This window comes from Ptychodera flava, chromosome 5, assembly GCF_041260155.1.
Source record: "Ptychodera flava strain L36383 chromosome 5, AS_Pfla_20210202, whole genome shotgun sequence".
In the NCBI taxonomy this organism is placed as follows: domain Eukaryota; kingdom Metazoa; phylum Hemichordata; class Enteropneusta; family Ptychoderidae; genus Ptychodera; species Ptychodera flava.
This window is the reverse complement of record NC_091932.1, coordinates 38,769,095-38,782,902: the sequence shown is the minus strand read 5'-3', so window position 1 is coordinate 38,782,902 and position 13,808 is coordinate 38,769,095. Positions and strand designations below refer to the sequence as shown.

General features: G+C 37.8%; 2 protein-coding genes across 3 annotated transcripts in view; both read left to right on the top strand.

The window, feature by feature from the left end:
* The first annotated feature begins 99 nt into the window (after nt 1-99).
* LOC139133865 (regulator of chromosome condensation-like) lies at nt 100-11,763 on the top strand. Its single transcript, XM_070700633.1, has 9 exons — nt 100-217; nt 2,410-2,508; nt 3,144-3,349; nt 5,896-6,075; nt 6,677-6,893; nt 7,159-7,314; nt 7,859-7,972; nt 8,775-8,930; nt 9,482-11,763. The coding sequence occupies exons 1-9, from the start codon at nt 115-117 to the stop codon at nt 9,649-9,651; spliced, it is 1,401 nt and encodes a 466-aa protein (XP_070556734.1). The 5' UTR covers nt 100-114; the 3' UTR covers nt 9,652-11,763.
* Nucleotides 11,764-12,648: 885 nt separating this feature from the next.
* Nucleotides 12,649-13,808, top strand: part of LOC139133860 (serine/threonine-protein kinase Sgk3-like) — a 56,885-nt gene continuing 55,725 nt past the window's right edge. The window contains exon 1 of one of the 2 annotated variants that reach the window (XM_070700627.1): nt 12,649-12,798. The gene's annotated coding sequence lies outside the window, so the exon portion shown is untranslated. The remainder of the gene's footprint in view (nt 12,799-13,808) is intronic. The other variant, XM_070700626.1, reaches the window with a different exon arrangement.

Below are 13,808 nucleotides of genomic sequence, written 5' to 3'. Positions count from 1 at the left end.
ATTTAACTCAATTCCAACAAGCAGAAGACGTGAAATACTTTGAGTGGGGGTAGTTTTCACAATTCTGTGAGTGAGAGACAAGTTTGAACGAGGGTGGTACTTCAGCGCAGAGCGATGCGCAAAACGTACAAATACGGTGACCGGCACACGTTGTGTCACAAGAGTTCTAGAGTTCAGGGTGCTGGTGATAACGTGGTGGTTCCTTTGATTTTATCGGGTAAGTAAAACTTAGATCGATGGTTTAAGAAGGCTGATTGTTGGCACGTACTTCACGTTTAGAACTGCATAGGCTCGGCAGATAACATGGAGCATATAAATCCATATTTTGATTGTAATCATGGTCGGAGCAAATACTGGCCCAGGGCCATCTGTCTACTACTTGTACTGCTGCCAGGGTTCGACAACCCAACGATTATTCTACTAGTTTACCGAGGTTTGTGGACGATCTCCTCTGACATGCATGGCGATCATGTACGTTTATCCCCCTTGTCTTGCAAAGCTAATTTAAGAGAACCACGTTAACCGATATTTAGCGCCATAAACATGTCATTGGAGCTTTGTAGTCCCGTGCATTGTGTCACCTCTGACCCTTGAACTGTAAACCATTGACAGACCAGCTTGTTGGAAATGCAGGGCTTCAATCTGTAAGCTCTTCACTGTTTACCTGCCTTTATTTACTCGTAAACTGAATTTGAAAAGCTGTATATGCTATAACACGATATTGGTTGGGTATTACCACCTTTTTACACAGTCCAGTATATACTCATGCATGTCAACTTCTAATATCTAAAGACTAAACGAAACCATTCTTTTTTGGAGTACATGCCATAAGCAAGTATACTTTGTAATTATAGTGCATCTTTCTGGAACTATTCCTTAGCCCTTTGTCAGTTTGTGTGTGTCTCTGGTAAACTTTTGCGGGAAATCTTCAGAAGTTGCCTGATTAATTTGAGTTATCACCTCTTTCACAAACATCTTATAGGTGTAAAGATAGTTACCTGTGAATAAATTCACACTTGATGGCATCTTTTTCCATTAAAAAATGATGATCTTGCTGATTTGACCTGGATCATTTACATAAATTGTCTTTGACAAGTGGTCACATTTAAAGGGACAAAGTCGGCCATTTTTTCATGAATTTTATTAGATATGAGATACTACTTATATTGTTTGACATGTTGAAAGAAACTGAATAAATAGGTGACCATGCATATATTCGACCCCAGTTTTCGACATGATACATGAAACCATCGCGAAAATGAATTAATGGTCATATTAATTCTTTTTTGCGATGGTTTCATTTGATTTATCTAAACCTGTGGTCGAATATATGAATGTTCACCATTAATTCAGTATCTTTCAACATGTCAAACAATATAAGTAGTATCTCGTATCAAACAAAATTCATGAAAAAATGGCCGACTTTGTCCCTTTAAACTGTCTCCTTTATGATTTCATCGCAAAGGAGAACTTTTGTTAAAGAAAAGCAGACTCCAGTAACAGTCTGAGCATATTTGCTGCCAGCCCAAATACTTAATGCCGTAATCTGGTGCAGTGGTGGTGAACATTTTAACTTCTTTGATGCTATGAAATGCTGCAAGTGTGAAAACGGAAGTTTCCTCTTGTTCCAAATGTGAGGAGAGAACTGTGAAAATGGACCATTGAAACATTTTACCAATCAGCGACAGACATTTGCCCTGGAGACTTGTAAATGGGTAGACTCATCTTGGTAATTTATGGAGATACCTTGATTTATTCATAAGTGATTTAAAACTTTGAATTGTGCACGTAGACACGCCATAAAACTGGCTTGACTACCAGACTTTTCATTCTGATAAGATCACAGAGGAGGCAGCTGGAGAATAGTTGCCAGTGTAGTATATACCCATAATAATACAGAAATAGCGGGCGATGTGCTGACCATTAACGTTTGTTTATGGGCAAGGGCGAGAGGAAAGCCAAAAATTAACGGGCAAGGCTTGCCGAGCCCATTAATTTGGCTTTCCTCGAGCCCGTGCCCATAATAAACGTTGTTGGTCAGAGCGGAGTCTGTTATTTCATCATATTATCAACGAACCGGAGAAAACCGTCAAAATTTGCGAAAATTTTCGGAGCGAACAACAACTGGGCCGTAGAACTGAGCAATATACGACACACTGTCACACATGCTGTAAAATATTGGCAAATCCGAAGATATTTTCAGAAAAAAGTATCTAAACTTGGCCCACAGGGGCGCCATTTTATTTTGTGATTGATTATGATTTCGTTTGAGCTGTAAAGTTACAATACTTTGAGTTGTTAATCTTATTATTCATATTCACGGGCATGTGGTTCAGCTCGACCAATCAAAATGCGACAGGCAGGGCATGGTAATATAATGATATTTCTTGTTTGTCCTTCAACTTAGAGACACTTTAGACCATATCAAGATGCCTCCACGGGAAAAGAAATCCAAGAGAAGTTCAGTGGAAGCAAATAAAGATGAACAACCGAATAAAAAAATTAAAGGTTAGTAATGTTATTTTGACATTCTTCAATTGTAAGTTATAAATCATGCCTTGGCATAAAATTGAATTTTCTGGTCTGTGCTATATGCTATATGCACTCTCCCATCTTTCATTTGGAATGCTTTACTGCTTTGTAGGTAACTTATCTGTGGTCTCAAGTGCTCTTATCTGATGTACAAAGGAGGGCATGGGATTTTTGTTTACAAAAAAAATAATCAAACATTTGCAACCACTGCCCCTTATGAATGGTTTGTAGTATTACTGCTGTTTCTTTTCACTTGGATTAGCAATACTAACAAATAGCAGTTTAAGCTTTCAATGTGGCTTTGTGTTTGTAGCTTTGTCTCTTGATGCAGTTTGATCAATGTTCATTTTTTTGCAGTTAAATGTGAATATATAATATAAGCTGAAACGAGTATAAGTTATGTATCCATTTTCTGAAAAGAAGATCAGAGGCCTGTTCTTAAACAGCAACAGTCATTTTGGAAAAAACCACATCCTTTTCAAAGAGCCCTTTCTGGGCAGAACTTAATGATGGCTTTTCCTTTTGCAAGATTTAGAAGCAATGGGTGTGCAGTATATCTGAATGTCTGAAACAGTGATTTTTATAACTTTTACATGTAATGTTTTTCACAGTGACAGTCTCACATCCAAGTCACTGTACAACACCAGGAGTTGTTCTTGCTTTGGGCCAAGGAGATGTCGGTCAGTTAGGGTTAGGGGAAGACATTATGGAGCGCAAGAGACCAGCTTTGGTACCACTACCAGAGGAGGCTGCTGGCAAAGTGGTACAAGTTGTTGCTGGTGGTATGCACACAGTGTGTCTAACTAAAGCTGGAAAGGTAAAGTAACACTTAGGAAGTTTTAGTCATTCATTATTTATTTACAATCACCACCATGGGCAGTGGTTTAGTACCTTATGAAACAATGGGAAGCTAAACTGTGGCCTCTTTAAGATAGTATGTGCATTGGCATTAAAAAAGAAAGACTTAAACTTTTGCTCAAACTTTTCCCATAGAAACTTTAAATCATTCCTTTTTGAAATCAAGAATAAAAATTCTGCACAATTTGGCACTAGGGAAACAAGTTGTTAAGTTATTCAATATTTAGCTACATTGAAAGTCATCCTTTTGTTAAAGGGATATAGTCGTCAGAACTGTGCCTGTGCGAGTTTCTTTTTACAAACAATGTATTTCGTGCACTATATCAAGATGCACCTCATCATCATAGCTGCAACATTTAAATTATACGATAATAGATTATGACAGACATGTTTTAACTGTCATCAATCACCATTGTGCCTTGGATACATTGTTGCCATGGGTCGTATGGGTCCCATACGACCTTTGAGCACAGTTCCGAGGACTATATCCCTTTAAATCTATGAAGAAATAATTCTTGAATTTTTTATTTTAACAAAAATAAGCTGGTGAAAACTGAAGTCACTACATAAGTTTGAAAATGAGCACCCAATGGAGTTGTAAAAGTTAGAGTCCCAATATCTATCCCGTGGGTGCATTCTAAGTGCAGTCGCGACGCAGCTCCGCGATTTGGCGGTTAATTTGAACTGCGCACTTTTCTGCGCAGGTTGCCAGGATTGCTCATGTCGGATTGAGCTGTACGATCATATAAGTGGTATGAGTTAGGAATCGTTGGAATTCTCGAACATCTGTTAATCTGTCTGTCTAATTCAGGCAGAATGTATTAAAGGAAGACGTTGCCTTTGTGTGGACGATTGCATGATATTTGTACATACGACATCGACCTATTTTATATGTCAATGAATGTAATACGTTGATTTCCAGCTACTCGTTACGTACCGATTCTTTTCGAAATTGGCGAAACCGTCCTAGACAGCAATTTACCTAACCATTAACAGAAATGTCTTTTATCATCCTTGTGCTACGAAATTGTGGAATATGGAACCGGTACATCCATTAAGACTAGTAAAATTTTGCAGTAAAACTCTGCCTATACGGTGACTGGTTTCACCCATAGAGCTGCAGGGCGTGTGGACGGAAATGTTGGGCGACAGTTGATTTAGCGCCAGCGCTCCGTTTTCCATATCGGCGATTGTTCCTCTTTAGGCCCCTAAATTCCAAAATGTTCTTGCCAGACCGGGTTCGGACCTTATTTCGCATCTACTCGCCAAAGGATGTCCCGATGTTTGTTATTTTCGCTGAAAATCTCGTATTTCGATTGACATGTGGTAGTATCCGCCGTGTTCAGCTGTGTTGCCACGTCCATGCTTAATATTGTCTTTTTTATGAGCCACAAAGGTGAAAAAATCTTGTAATTGTTAGATTCAGATCATAAAGCAGATCATAAATTAGCACGATTTCAAAAATAGTGTGCGACCTTCATCTGAGTTTATTCAGCACAAATATTAGGTAAGATTTGATCTTGTGACCATTGAGGGCGCTTCTTGGCTGCATCGGTAGGTGAACTGAGTGCGGGAACTGTTTTGACGAATTGGCATAGCCGTCCTAGAAAAAGAATGCGGTAAGAAGGTGGATTATTTGGTCAAAACATAATCTGTTATGGTTCAGTGCATTTTCGACTCTGGACACAAACGTTTTGCTGCTTTTTACGGTCGATGAATAGATTATATCGCATCGATACGATCGCGAGTTGTCTCCCATGCCTGCCGATTTTGGGGGGTTCTTGATGAGGTAACCATTGATTTGACCAATGTAGTTATTTATAATGTTCTGTTTTCGGACTGTGTTGATTTAGAACGCGAAATGAAATCATTTAAGGTGAAAAATTCCACGACAAACGAGGACATGTTGAGTGCGAAAATGGCCACCATATATTTGAATTTAATGTATGCAGACCCCCCACGAACGGCAAATGGATTCTATTGTTCTTGCAGAGCTGCGTCGCGACTGAGTGAGGTGTATTTTCTGAAACTTCTAGCTTTGTAAACCCCCTCTTTGATATGGCACCATTCACACCTGCATTTCAGTCTTGTCATTTAGCTCTATGTATTAACAAGTATCCATGCCAAGATGGCCAGTGGCACGTTGGCAAATTAACCTAAAACGACTCTATAGCTTATAATAGTAATGTGTGATAAATTAAATATTTTGCTTATGTTCCATTCACTGGCATGATTCTTTTACCATAGCTAATTGTTATCATTGGTTCATTCCCTATTTACAGGAAAAGTTAGAGAATTCTTTTCCATCCAGTAACATGTTCTTCCCCATTGCACACCACAGAGTTGAAAACTCATTATTGAATGTTACTCAGGGTTGTTTCAAAATCTGATGGTGAACAGGTTACAACAAGTTAACCACAAAGCCATGTCGTTTAAAGTTTTTCAATTTATATCATGAATTATTTTCACTGATAACAGAGTAATTTTCTTTTTCTTTCTCTGCAGATTTATACATTTGGTTGCAATGATGAAGGAGCATTAGGAAGAGACACCAGTGAAGATGGCTCAGAGTATTCACCTGGGGTTGTACCATTATCATCAAGGGTGGTGCAGGTCAGTGGAGGGGACTCACACACAGCAGCTCTAACAGAAGAAGGCAAAGTGTTTGCGTGGGGGACATTTAGGGTAAGTTTATACCGTACAATTTATAAAAATGTATGTTGCTCTTCTGTGAAACACTTTTTGTGTATTTAAGTAAACTTGAGCACTGATCTTCTGACCTGTAATCAACAAGATTTCTGGCTTTTAGGAATTGATTTTAATAATTGTTTTGTATCTCGCTATAAAACAAAATTTGTCTGAATTTTTGTTTGCAGTAGCCAATGTCAATACACAATGATAATTCAAGCAATACACCACACCCAACGATTGTATACCACAAAATTTTGACCGGTTCAATACAGATATGCAAGAGGAATAACAAGTGCATATTGGAGTGAACTGTTCAAACTCAAGTGGTATACCTATTGCTGAGGTGACCTACTGCTATTATATCATAACAGTATATGGAAATTTTGGCATGTAACATCAAAATGTTAATTTTCTCTAGCCAAGAGCTAAGATGTGACAGCACTTTGCTATATCACAAATCTACCAGGGGTATTTTCACGTCGTGACCATTCAGATCACTGTATTTGCACCATCAGTATATTGGTATGATATAATCAGTAACAAATCTATCATTGTGATCAGCACTATTGTATATTACACATATTTGTTTCTTCAGGACGGGTCAGGGGTCATCGGCCTTACTATGGCCGGTAATCACTCAACGCCAATTGAAGTATTACCAAACCAGACAGTTGTACAAATCGCATCAGGAGCTGACCACCTGTGTATGCTCACGTCAGAAGGTGACATATTTTCAATGGGTACGGCAGAACAGGGGCAGTTAGGACGTGTTGCAGAGTGTTTCTCAATAAGAGGTGGTAGAAGAACGCTAAGTAAGTAGCGATAGCTGTTGATCTATCCCCATGGTGATGAGATTATTCTGGCCAAACTCATGTGTTTCTCAGTCATTCCCTTTGGAATAGTATCAAATATGAACAGAATCAGTTTTGAAATTATTTTTATTTAACAGACATCTTCACAAGTGATTCTATTAACTTTGTTAAATGCCAAAAGTATTCAATGCAATACACAATGTAATTTACAAGCATTTTCATCTCAGGTCAGAAATTTTGAAGTTATTACTTATCTATTTTGCAGAGGAGTTGCTCGAACCAAGTGTAGTTCACTGTCGGAGGGTCAAAGGCAAGGGCAAGGCCATATTTGATCATGTATGGTGCACTGCATACTGTACGTTTGCCAGGGTTTCAGGCGTTGGTTTGTTTGCCTGGGGCCTCAATAACTACCATCATTTAGGTAAGTGACAGCCAAATGAACAGCAATATACATGACAAAGTCAAGCTCAAAACACTGAACAATGGTGAAGACCATTTACATGTAACATTTTGATATTTCTAAACTAAGCATTCATAGTCACAATGATGATTAGCATCAAATGGATGGCATATCAGATCAAGTGATAGTCACAGTACCCATTGCTGATCTGTTAGATCGTCAAGCATTGGACTTACTTTCAACAAAAGTGTGAACCATAACCTTTTGAGGAACAGGATTAGTTTTTTAAATGCAGTAACTGTTTATCCATTTGTCTGTAAGATTAGCAGCATCGTAGATCCTCTGATTGAGAAAAATTTGCAGTTCTCTACCATCAAACCAACTGACATGCCCTCCTTGTGCACCTGACATTCATATGAAAAATACATGTCTATGTATTCAATAAAATGCGCTGTTTGAAATTTTCATTCAAGAAACAATGTTTTTAATTGTTCAATTGTACTTTTTGAATTTTTGTGTGCAGTAATCAGTAGCATTGAAGAACCTTAACTATTATCTTTTAAAGGACTTCAGAAGACGAAGACATGGTTTGTGCCTCAGCCGTTGCAATCATGCAAAGATATGACAGTCACATCGATTTCAGGGGGACAACATCATACAGTCTTACAAGATGATCAAGGTAGTGTCCTCTTGAATTCTTGTTTTATCACATAATGCATTGTTCAGAGAGAATGTTCAGTTTGTGGGATATCCAGCAAACTATAGTGGGCAGTATGATGCACATTTATTCCAATATCAATGCTTCATCCTGCATCTGTGTTATTGCCTCTTCTCAACTCTAAACATATGTGATCTCTGTAACCTTGACACACGTTGAATTTTGGCCCATTGCCATTGTCATCAATAAAACATGTACATCTGAAGGCTCTGGTGTGTGTGTGTGGGGGGGGGGAGGCATATGGGTTGGTGTGTAGGTATAAAAGCAGTAAAACTTTTATGGAAAAGTCTATTATCCAATTAACTGTTGCAGTTTGAGATTCTGAATCTTCCAAACTTATAGGCCGGGGACTTGATCCCTGGGATCAAGCTTGTTCTAATCTGTAAGAGGATTATGGAAGTATCATAGCCTTTTGTTTTCCATTGAAATTGTAATCTGGTAAGAAAATTTCATAGCAAGACAATCCAACACCTCACATCTGACACAGGCCTTTAAGTGTGTCATCCATATTTGTTTGTGTTTGTGTCTGTGTGTGTGTGTGTGTGTGTGTGTGTGTGTGTGTGTGTGTGTGTATGCTAAGTTTTCTTTCACCAAAAGGCACCTTTTTTATTATTTGTCGAGAATTGAACAGTAAATAAAATGGAGGTGCATTCACTGCATGTATCATAGAAATGGGGCGTTTTCTGCTCTGCTACCACAAGCAATCGATGACTTTTAAAAAAAATGTATGAAATATTTCACAATTCTTTCTGTGTCTTGACAGGTAATGTATATTCGATCGGGAGGACAGATTATGGCAGACTTGGTCTTGGTGAAAACCCTGAAGAGTCTCACATTCCACAGAAAGTATCCAGTTTGACCGACAAAGTCACCAATGTTGGTTGTGGCAGCTCAGTCAGTGCCGTTGTCACGGAGAAAGGTAATCTCAACTCAGATCATCCACTTTTGATTGTCTTATAGTTGCTGGTAACACTTACTTTGTTACAAGTGAAACTCTGCATGGAATATCATGTGGTTAGCAAACTGACAAAATCAGAGTCATCTAATTATGGAATTTTGTAATATCAAAAAAACCACTGTCACTTAAGAATAAATTGTGCATTCTGTTGTATATAAGTTTTGATTATGTAGTTTGACATTTTTTGCCAATGGGTATCAGTGATATAGTATATTAGGTCAAATTTGGAAAATACGCTTCTCGTTCCATGTGATGTGAAATTCATCTGCAAGGCTGAACAATAATAGGCCAAAACTGAACAATTTCACAAATCAATACAATCTTAGGGGGTTCAGTTGCTTCAAAACACTACTGAAGGCCCCCTAAGATAACCCAATTCTTTTCAAAAGGGAGATCAGACTCAGTGTTCTCCAAATGCACCAAGATGTCAAACATCTGATTTCAGTATACTAGTCACGAAGTCTATGCAATGCTTTACTCACACGATTACTCCTATTACTTTTCCATGGAAGGTGAAATCTACACGTGGGGCATGGGAAGCAGTTTACAGCTGGGAACTGGGGAGGAAGACGATGAGTACAGTCCGGTACTGGTGAAAGGCAAACAGTTGGAATCAAGGAAAGGCGTGATGGTGTCTGTGGGTGGACAACATACTGTGATTTTAGCAGCCGATGAATCATAGCACTCAGCATTTGTCCTGAAGTACAGCAGACGTAGACACTTATAACAATGACAGACCTGCCAGGGAATAGATAGATTAGCACACGGCTCCAACCTTTAACAAAGATGATCATTTTTAGACCAATTTTATACAACAGAGGATACGTGTTTTGAGACTAAAATATAATTACTTGTCATGAAAGGTAACTCCAGTTGAAGAATAAGCAGCTTGTTTCATGGCAACTGTGTGTCAATGTCTTTCCTCCATTTTGGTTCATACCTGGTCTGTCGCTCTACTCTGAAATCAGTGGTGTATAGATGTGTTTTCAGAAGAGTGGTTTTACTTTGAATTGGCATCAGCATTGTAGTATAATATAAAGTGCCAATCAAGGAGGATTCTCTGGGATGTGCTCTTCCATTTTAAACCTTTCACAACCATAGTTAGGCCCCAACCCGTTGTTATCAATGGTGATTGTGGACCTGTTCACTGGGAATTAGGGATGAGCAGGTTAAACAGGGATAATTTTCACTCTTCATATCTGGCTAGATTCAAAGATTTGAACAAGTGACGTCACCAGTGATGCAGCCTAAGGAAATGAAACAAGGCTTCAACTTTTGTCTTGGATTTGAAACAAATGGGTAAAGAAACCAGTATCAAATTTTAATTTCTCAGATACTCAACCAACAAGTTAAATTCAGAAACAGTTCTTTTCTTTTCAATTTCAACATGAGGGGCGGTATGGTTTGAAAAACATGTGAATCTGAAATATTTTGTTTGCTTCTAAATTTTTCTCTGTAATTCAGTCCACTCTAATATGAAAAGAGTAACTCCCACTGTATTTTACACAGACTATTTATGTTAAGTCTTTAAGTTGGTTTTGTCCAGAACTTTCTTCAACTGTAACATTTGCTGCCATTTTAGCAGAACACCAGACGCAACTGAAATTTTTGAGCAAGAGCGCCATCTAGTGGCAGGTCCTCCACAGAAACTGATGGTGGCTGATGTTTTGTGGTGCCTATTTTGACTGAAATATTCAAAGCTTTTTTCCTAAATGCAAATTTTGTAGTACTGGTACATTTAGCTCACACGGAGATTAGAACTTCCAGTTTAAATTTCTCCCGTTTACAAAGTAAACAAAACAAATATTGTCAACTTCATGGAAACTCAGTGCAACAGTATGGTTTGTATGTGCATCTACTTAAGTTCATAATTTGAAACACAGTATAGCCAGGAACAAATAGGTGTCTGTTAAAATTGACAAATCCAGATTCATTGCGATTAACATGATTTTTGGGGGGAGTGGAGGGGGGGGGGGGTTACCTAACGAATGCGATCTTTTTACCTTTAGTCTTTTTTTTTGTAACAGAAGTAATTCACCTACTCTGTGTTATTTTGGTTCTGAGGTATGGATATATATCAAAGATGCTTGTCTTGTTTGCAAGCATCACAAAATTCCCAATGCAATTTGAGCTGACTGACGACTTCCAGACACTTGACACGCTTTCGTACTCTTTCAGAAGAAAATATTTTATCACCAGAGATGCTTATAAGTGCTTCATTTTTGATCCATCTGAAATACATCTACGTAGGAAACTGCCTAAATACATCAGCTTTGCGTGGTTGAATGGTCGCCCAAAGACTTGTGCATTTTATGTAATTTTATAAACAGGGAGATTTCTATTTTTGCAATTGTTACAATCAGATGTGTAAAATTTTGTCTTTTACTTCAGGTTATTTTTATGAAAGGGGAAGAGTATTTGTCATGTGAACTTGATTAATTGAATAAATTTTTGGAGGAGGTCATGGGGTCAAAGTTCGTAAACATGACCTCAGGATATGTATGTTTGTTGATAAGGTATCTTGAACTGAGCCTTTCGTTGTATGCAATACTTCATTTTTACTCAGAGTTGGCATTATGTTTCCTAGACCCGTCATCGATACATTCTCACTAATCAGACACAATGGCTCATAAAAGATCGAAACAGAAAGTCAGGCGGTGGTTATAAAACAGCCAAGTCAACAAAAATAATGAGTGAAAATAAAGTATTTCACAGAGTGTGTGTTTACCACCTTAACATCAATTTTTAACTCCATTCAGTCAATTTCAAATAAAACTTATTTTTTGCCAAAAAATGTCTTCATGTGTATTTCTTGTGCATCTGGTAATCAATTTATTACATGGCTTTTGACTGTCCACTATGAGTTGAAAAACTCAAAACTTTATATCTTTATGAGTGGAGATGAAATCAGTGATTTGATTGTCCTTTCTCAAGGACACAATTGGCAACCTTCAGAGTCCACCATTGTATGATGTGCAATTCCTGTAAACAAACAAATTTTCAAGCAGATGTTTAAGTTATGCAACATGTTATTACATGCTGTATGCTGATTTTGATGATAAGACCTTCCAAACACTGTGATTCAACTGATACCCGGACATTAACTGCAGAGAAATTCTATAAATGTTGCCAGACGAGTACTGCTGTATTACATGGTCACATTATGTATGGCCTATCCAACTCCTGTCCAACATTAGACAAGTTTTCTGCGGTAAACTAATTTCTCCAATATGGCAAATCTTTTGCAACAGTGATGCTAATTCTCCAATGGAACATGTTCATTAATAACACAAGATCTATGTGTCCTGTGTGGTGCAAATAGAGTAGCACACAGAGTAATAATTTCACATTTTGTATAATAATTTGGGTTTAACAACCAGTTTAATTTTTTTTTGCAATGGGTTGTCACACTTGAATGGCACTTTAACCTGAACTACCAACGCCTATAGATCTTAGAAAGGTAATCGAAAAATACTTTCTTAGTAAATCATTTAATATCTAGCAAAACTATAGGGACTATATCAGTGGTCAGTGGGTATGCAAATTCTCATTTACCTAACAATGGTTATTTTGTAACAATATGCTTCAATGACATTGCCTTGTCCCATTAGGAATGAATGATATATGCAAATACAGGTCATGAATCTGTCAAAGCTCAAATCACATTTCAACTGTATATCAGTCTGTATCATCTGTTCGTCACTTGTAGGACCGCGTTCTCCCATCCCCTCCAAAATATTTTTTTCAGGCTTTGCCGACTGAAAAGCAAGAAAAGTTTCTACAGTGAAATGGAGATAGTGCAAGTATTGTGTAAGCATCCATAGAGCAGGTAAGTTTACCATTAAAGTCTAGCACCAGTACTAGCTACTAGCCCACAGTCTGAAAATTTTTCGTTTGCCTGGTACCATGTTGGAAGGAAATCTGGGGAACCATGGTGGCATTTTAGTCTAACTAACAACAATATCACAAAAAGTATCAGTAGACACAATGTTTCCCCGGGACTAGCCCACAAGTCCTTTACCATTTGTCTGTAACTTTGCCTATGTAAAAGGCAAGCTTTGGTTTTGCTTGAGCATACATAGCTGTGGGTTTTGCTATCACCCAACCATCACTGTGTGCCACAGTTTATTCCTTCAGTTAGCTCTCTATTATTCATATAAGCCCATGGACTTTGGCCCATTCTGATGTTAAGTAGATGGGCAAACTCAACAGTTTTTGTCATTAGGGTGTTGAAAGCAAAATTAGAATTGTTTAACATTCTCTAGAGTTGAAATTCTGATGTTATAAAGCAGACCACACAATTTTGAAAGTGGAAGTAACTTTGGTCATGACAGAAAATGTCATTGATAGATTTTCCTGTAGAAAAGTAACATGATCTTGAGGAAGTAAATGTCAAAAGGCTGATCATTTTTTATAGAATTGAAATGAGTTTCACTGACCATGCATTACCAGGAAATGACAATGGTAAGCTAAGTAGCAATTATTTCCTCTTTTTTGAAATTGAAAAATTTGACCTCATTATAATTTGCAGTTTACTGTTGGGAGAGGCGCTAGCAGTCAGTCTGGGGCTGTAGGGAAGGAAATTGGAATTAAATGACTGAGAGAAGCTTTAGCTTGTGTCAACTTTCAGTTAAATTGGACTCCACTGTCTTTGAAAGCGTACACTGATACTGTAGTTTTCTGTATTAAGTCCACAGGCAAAAAAAAAAACAAAAACAAAAATGGTGAAAACTATCTGTGCAGGTTTTTGAACATGTCCATGCAAGCTGTAGGATAACAGACCATTGTAAGATTTCGACAATCTGCATATATGACCATGGGCAAGTTCAACTTTTAACA

Coding starts and splice junctions, on each gene's coding strand:
- LOC139133865 (XM_070700633.1), top strand. CDS start 115: ATGCGCAAAACGTACAAATACGGTGACCGGCACACGTTGTGTCACAAG. Junction 3,350..5,895: donor GTCTAACTAAAGCTGGAAAG/GTAAAGTAACAC, acceptor CTTTCTCTGCAG/ATTTATACATTTGGTTGCAA. Junction 7,973..8,774: donor AGTCTTACAAGATGATCAAG/GTAGTGTCCTCT, acceptor GTGTCTTGACAG/GTAATGTATATTCGATCGGG.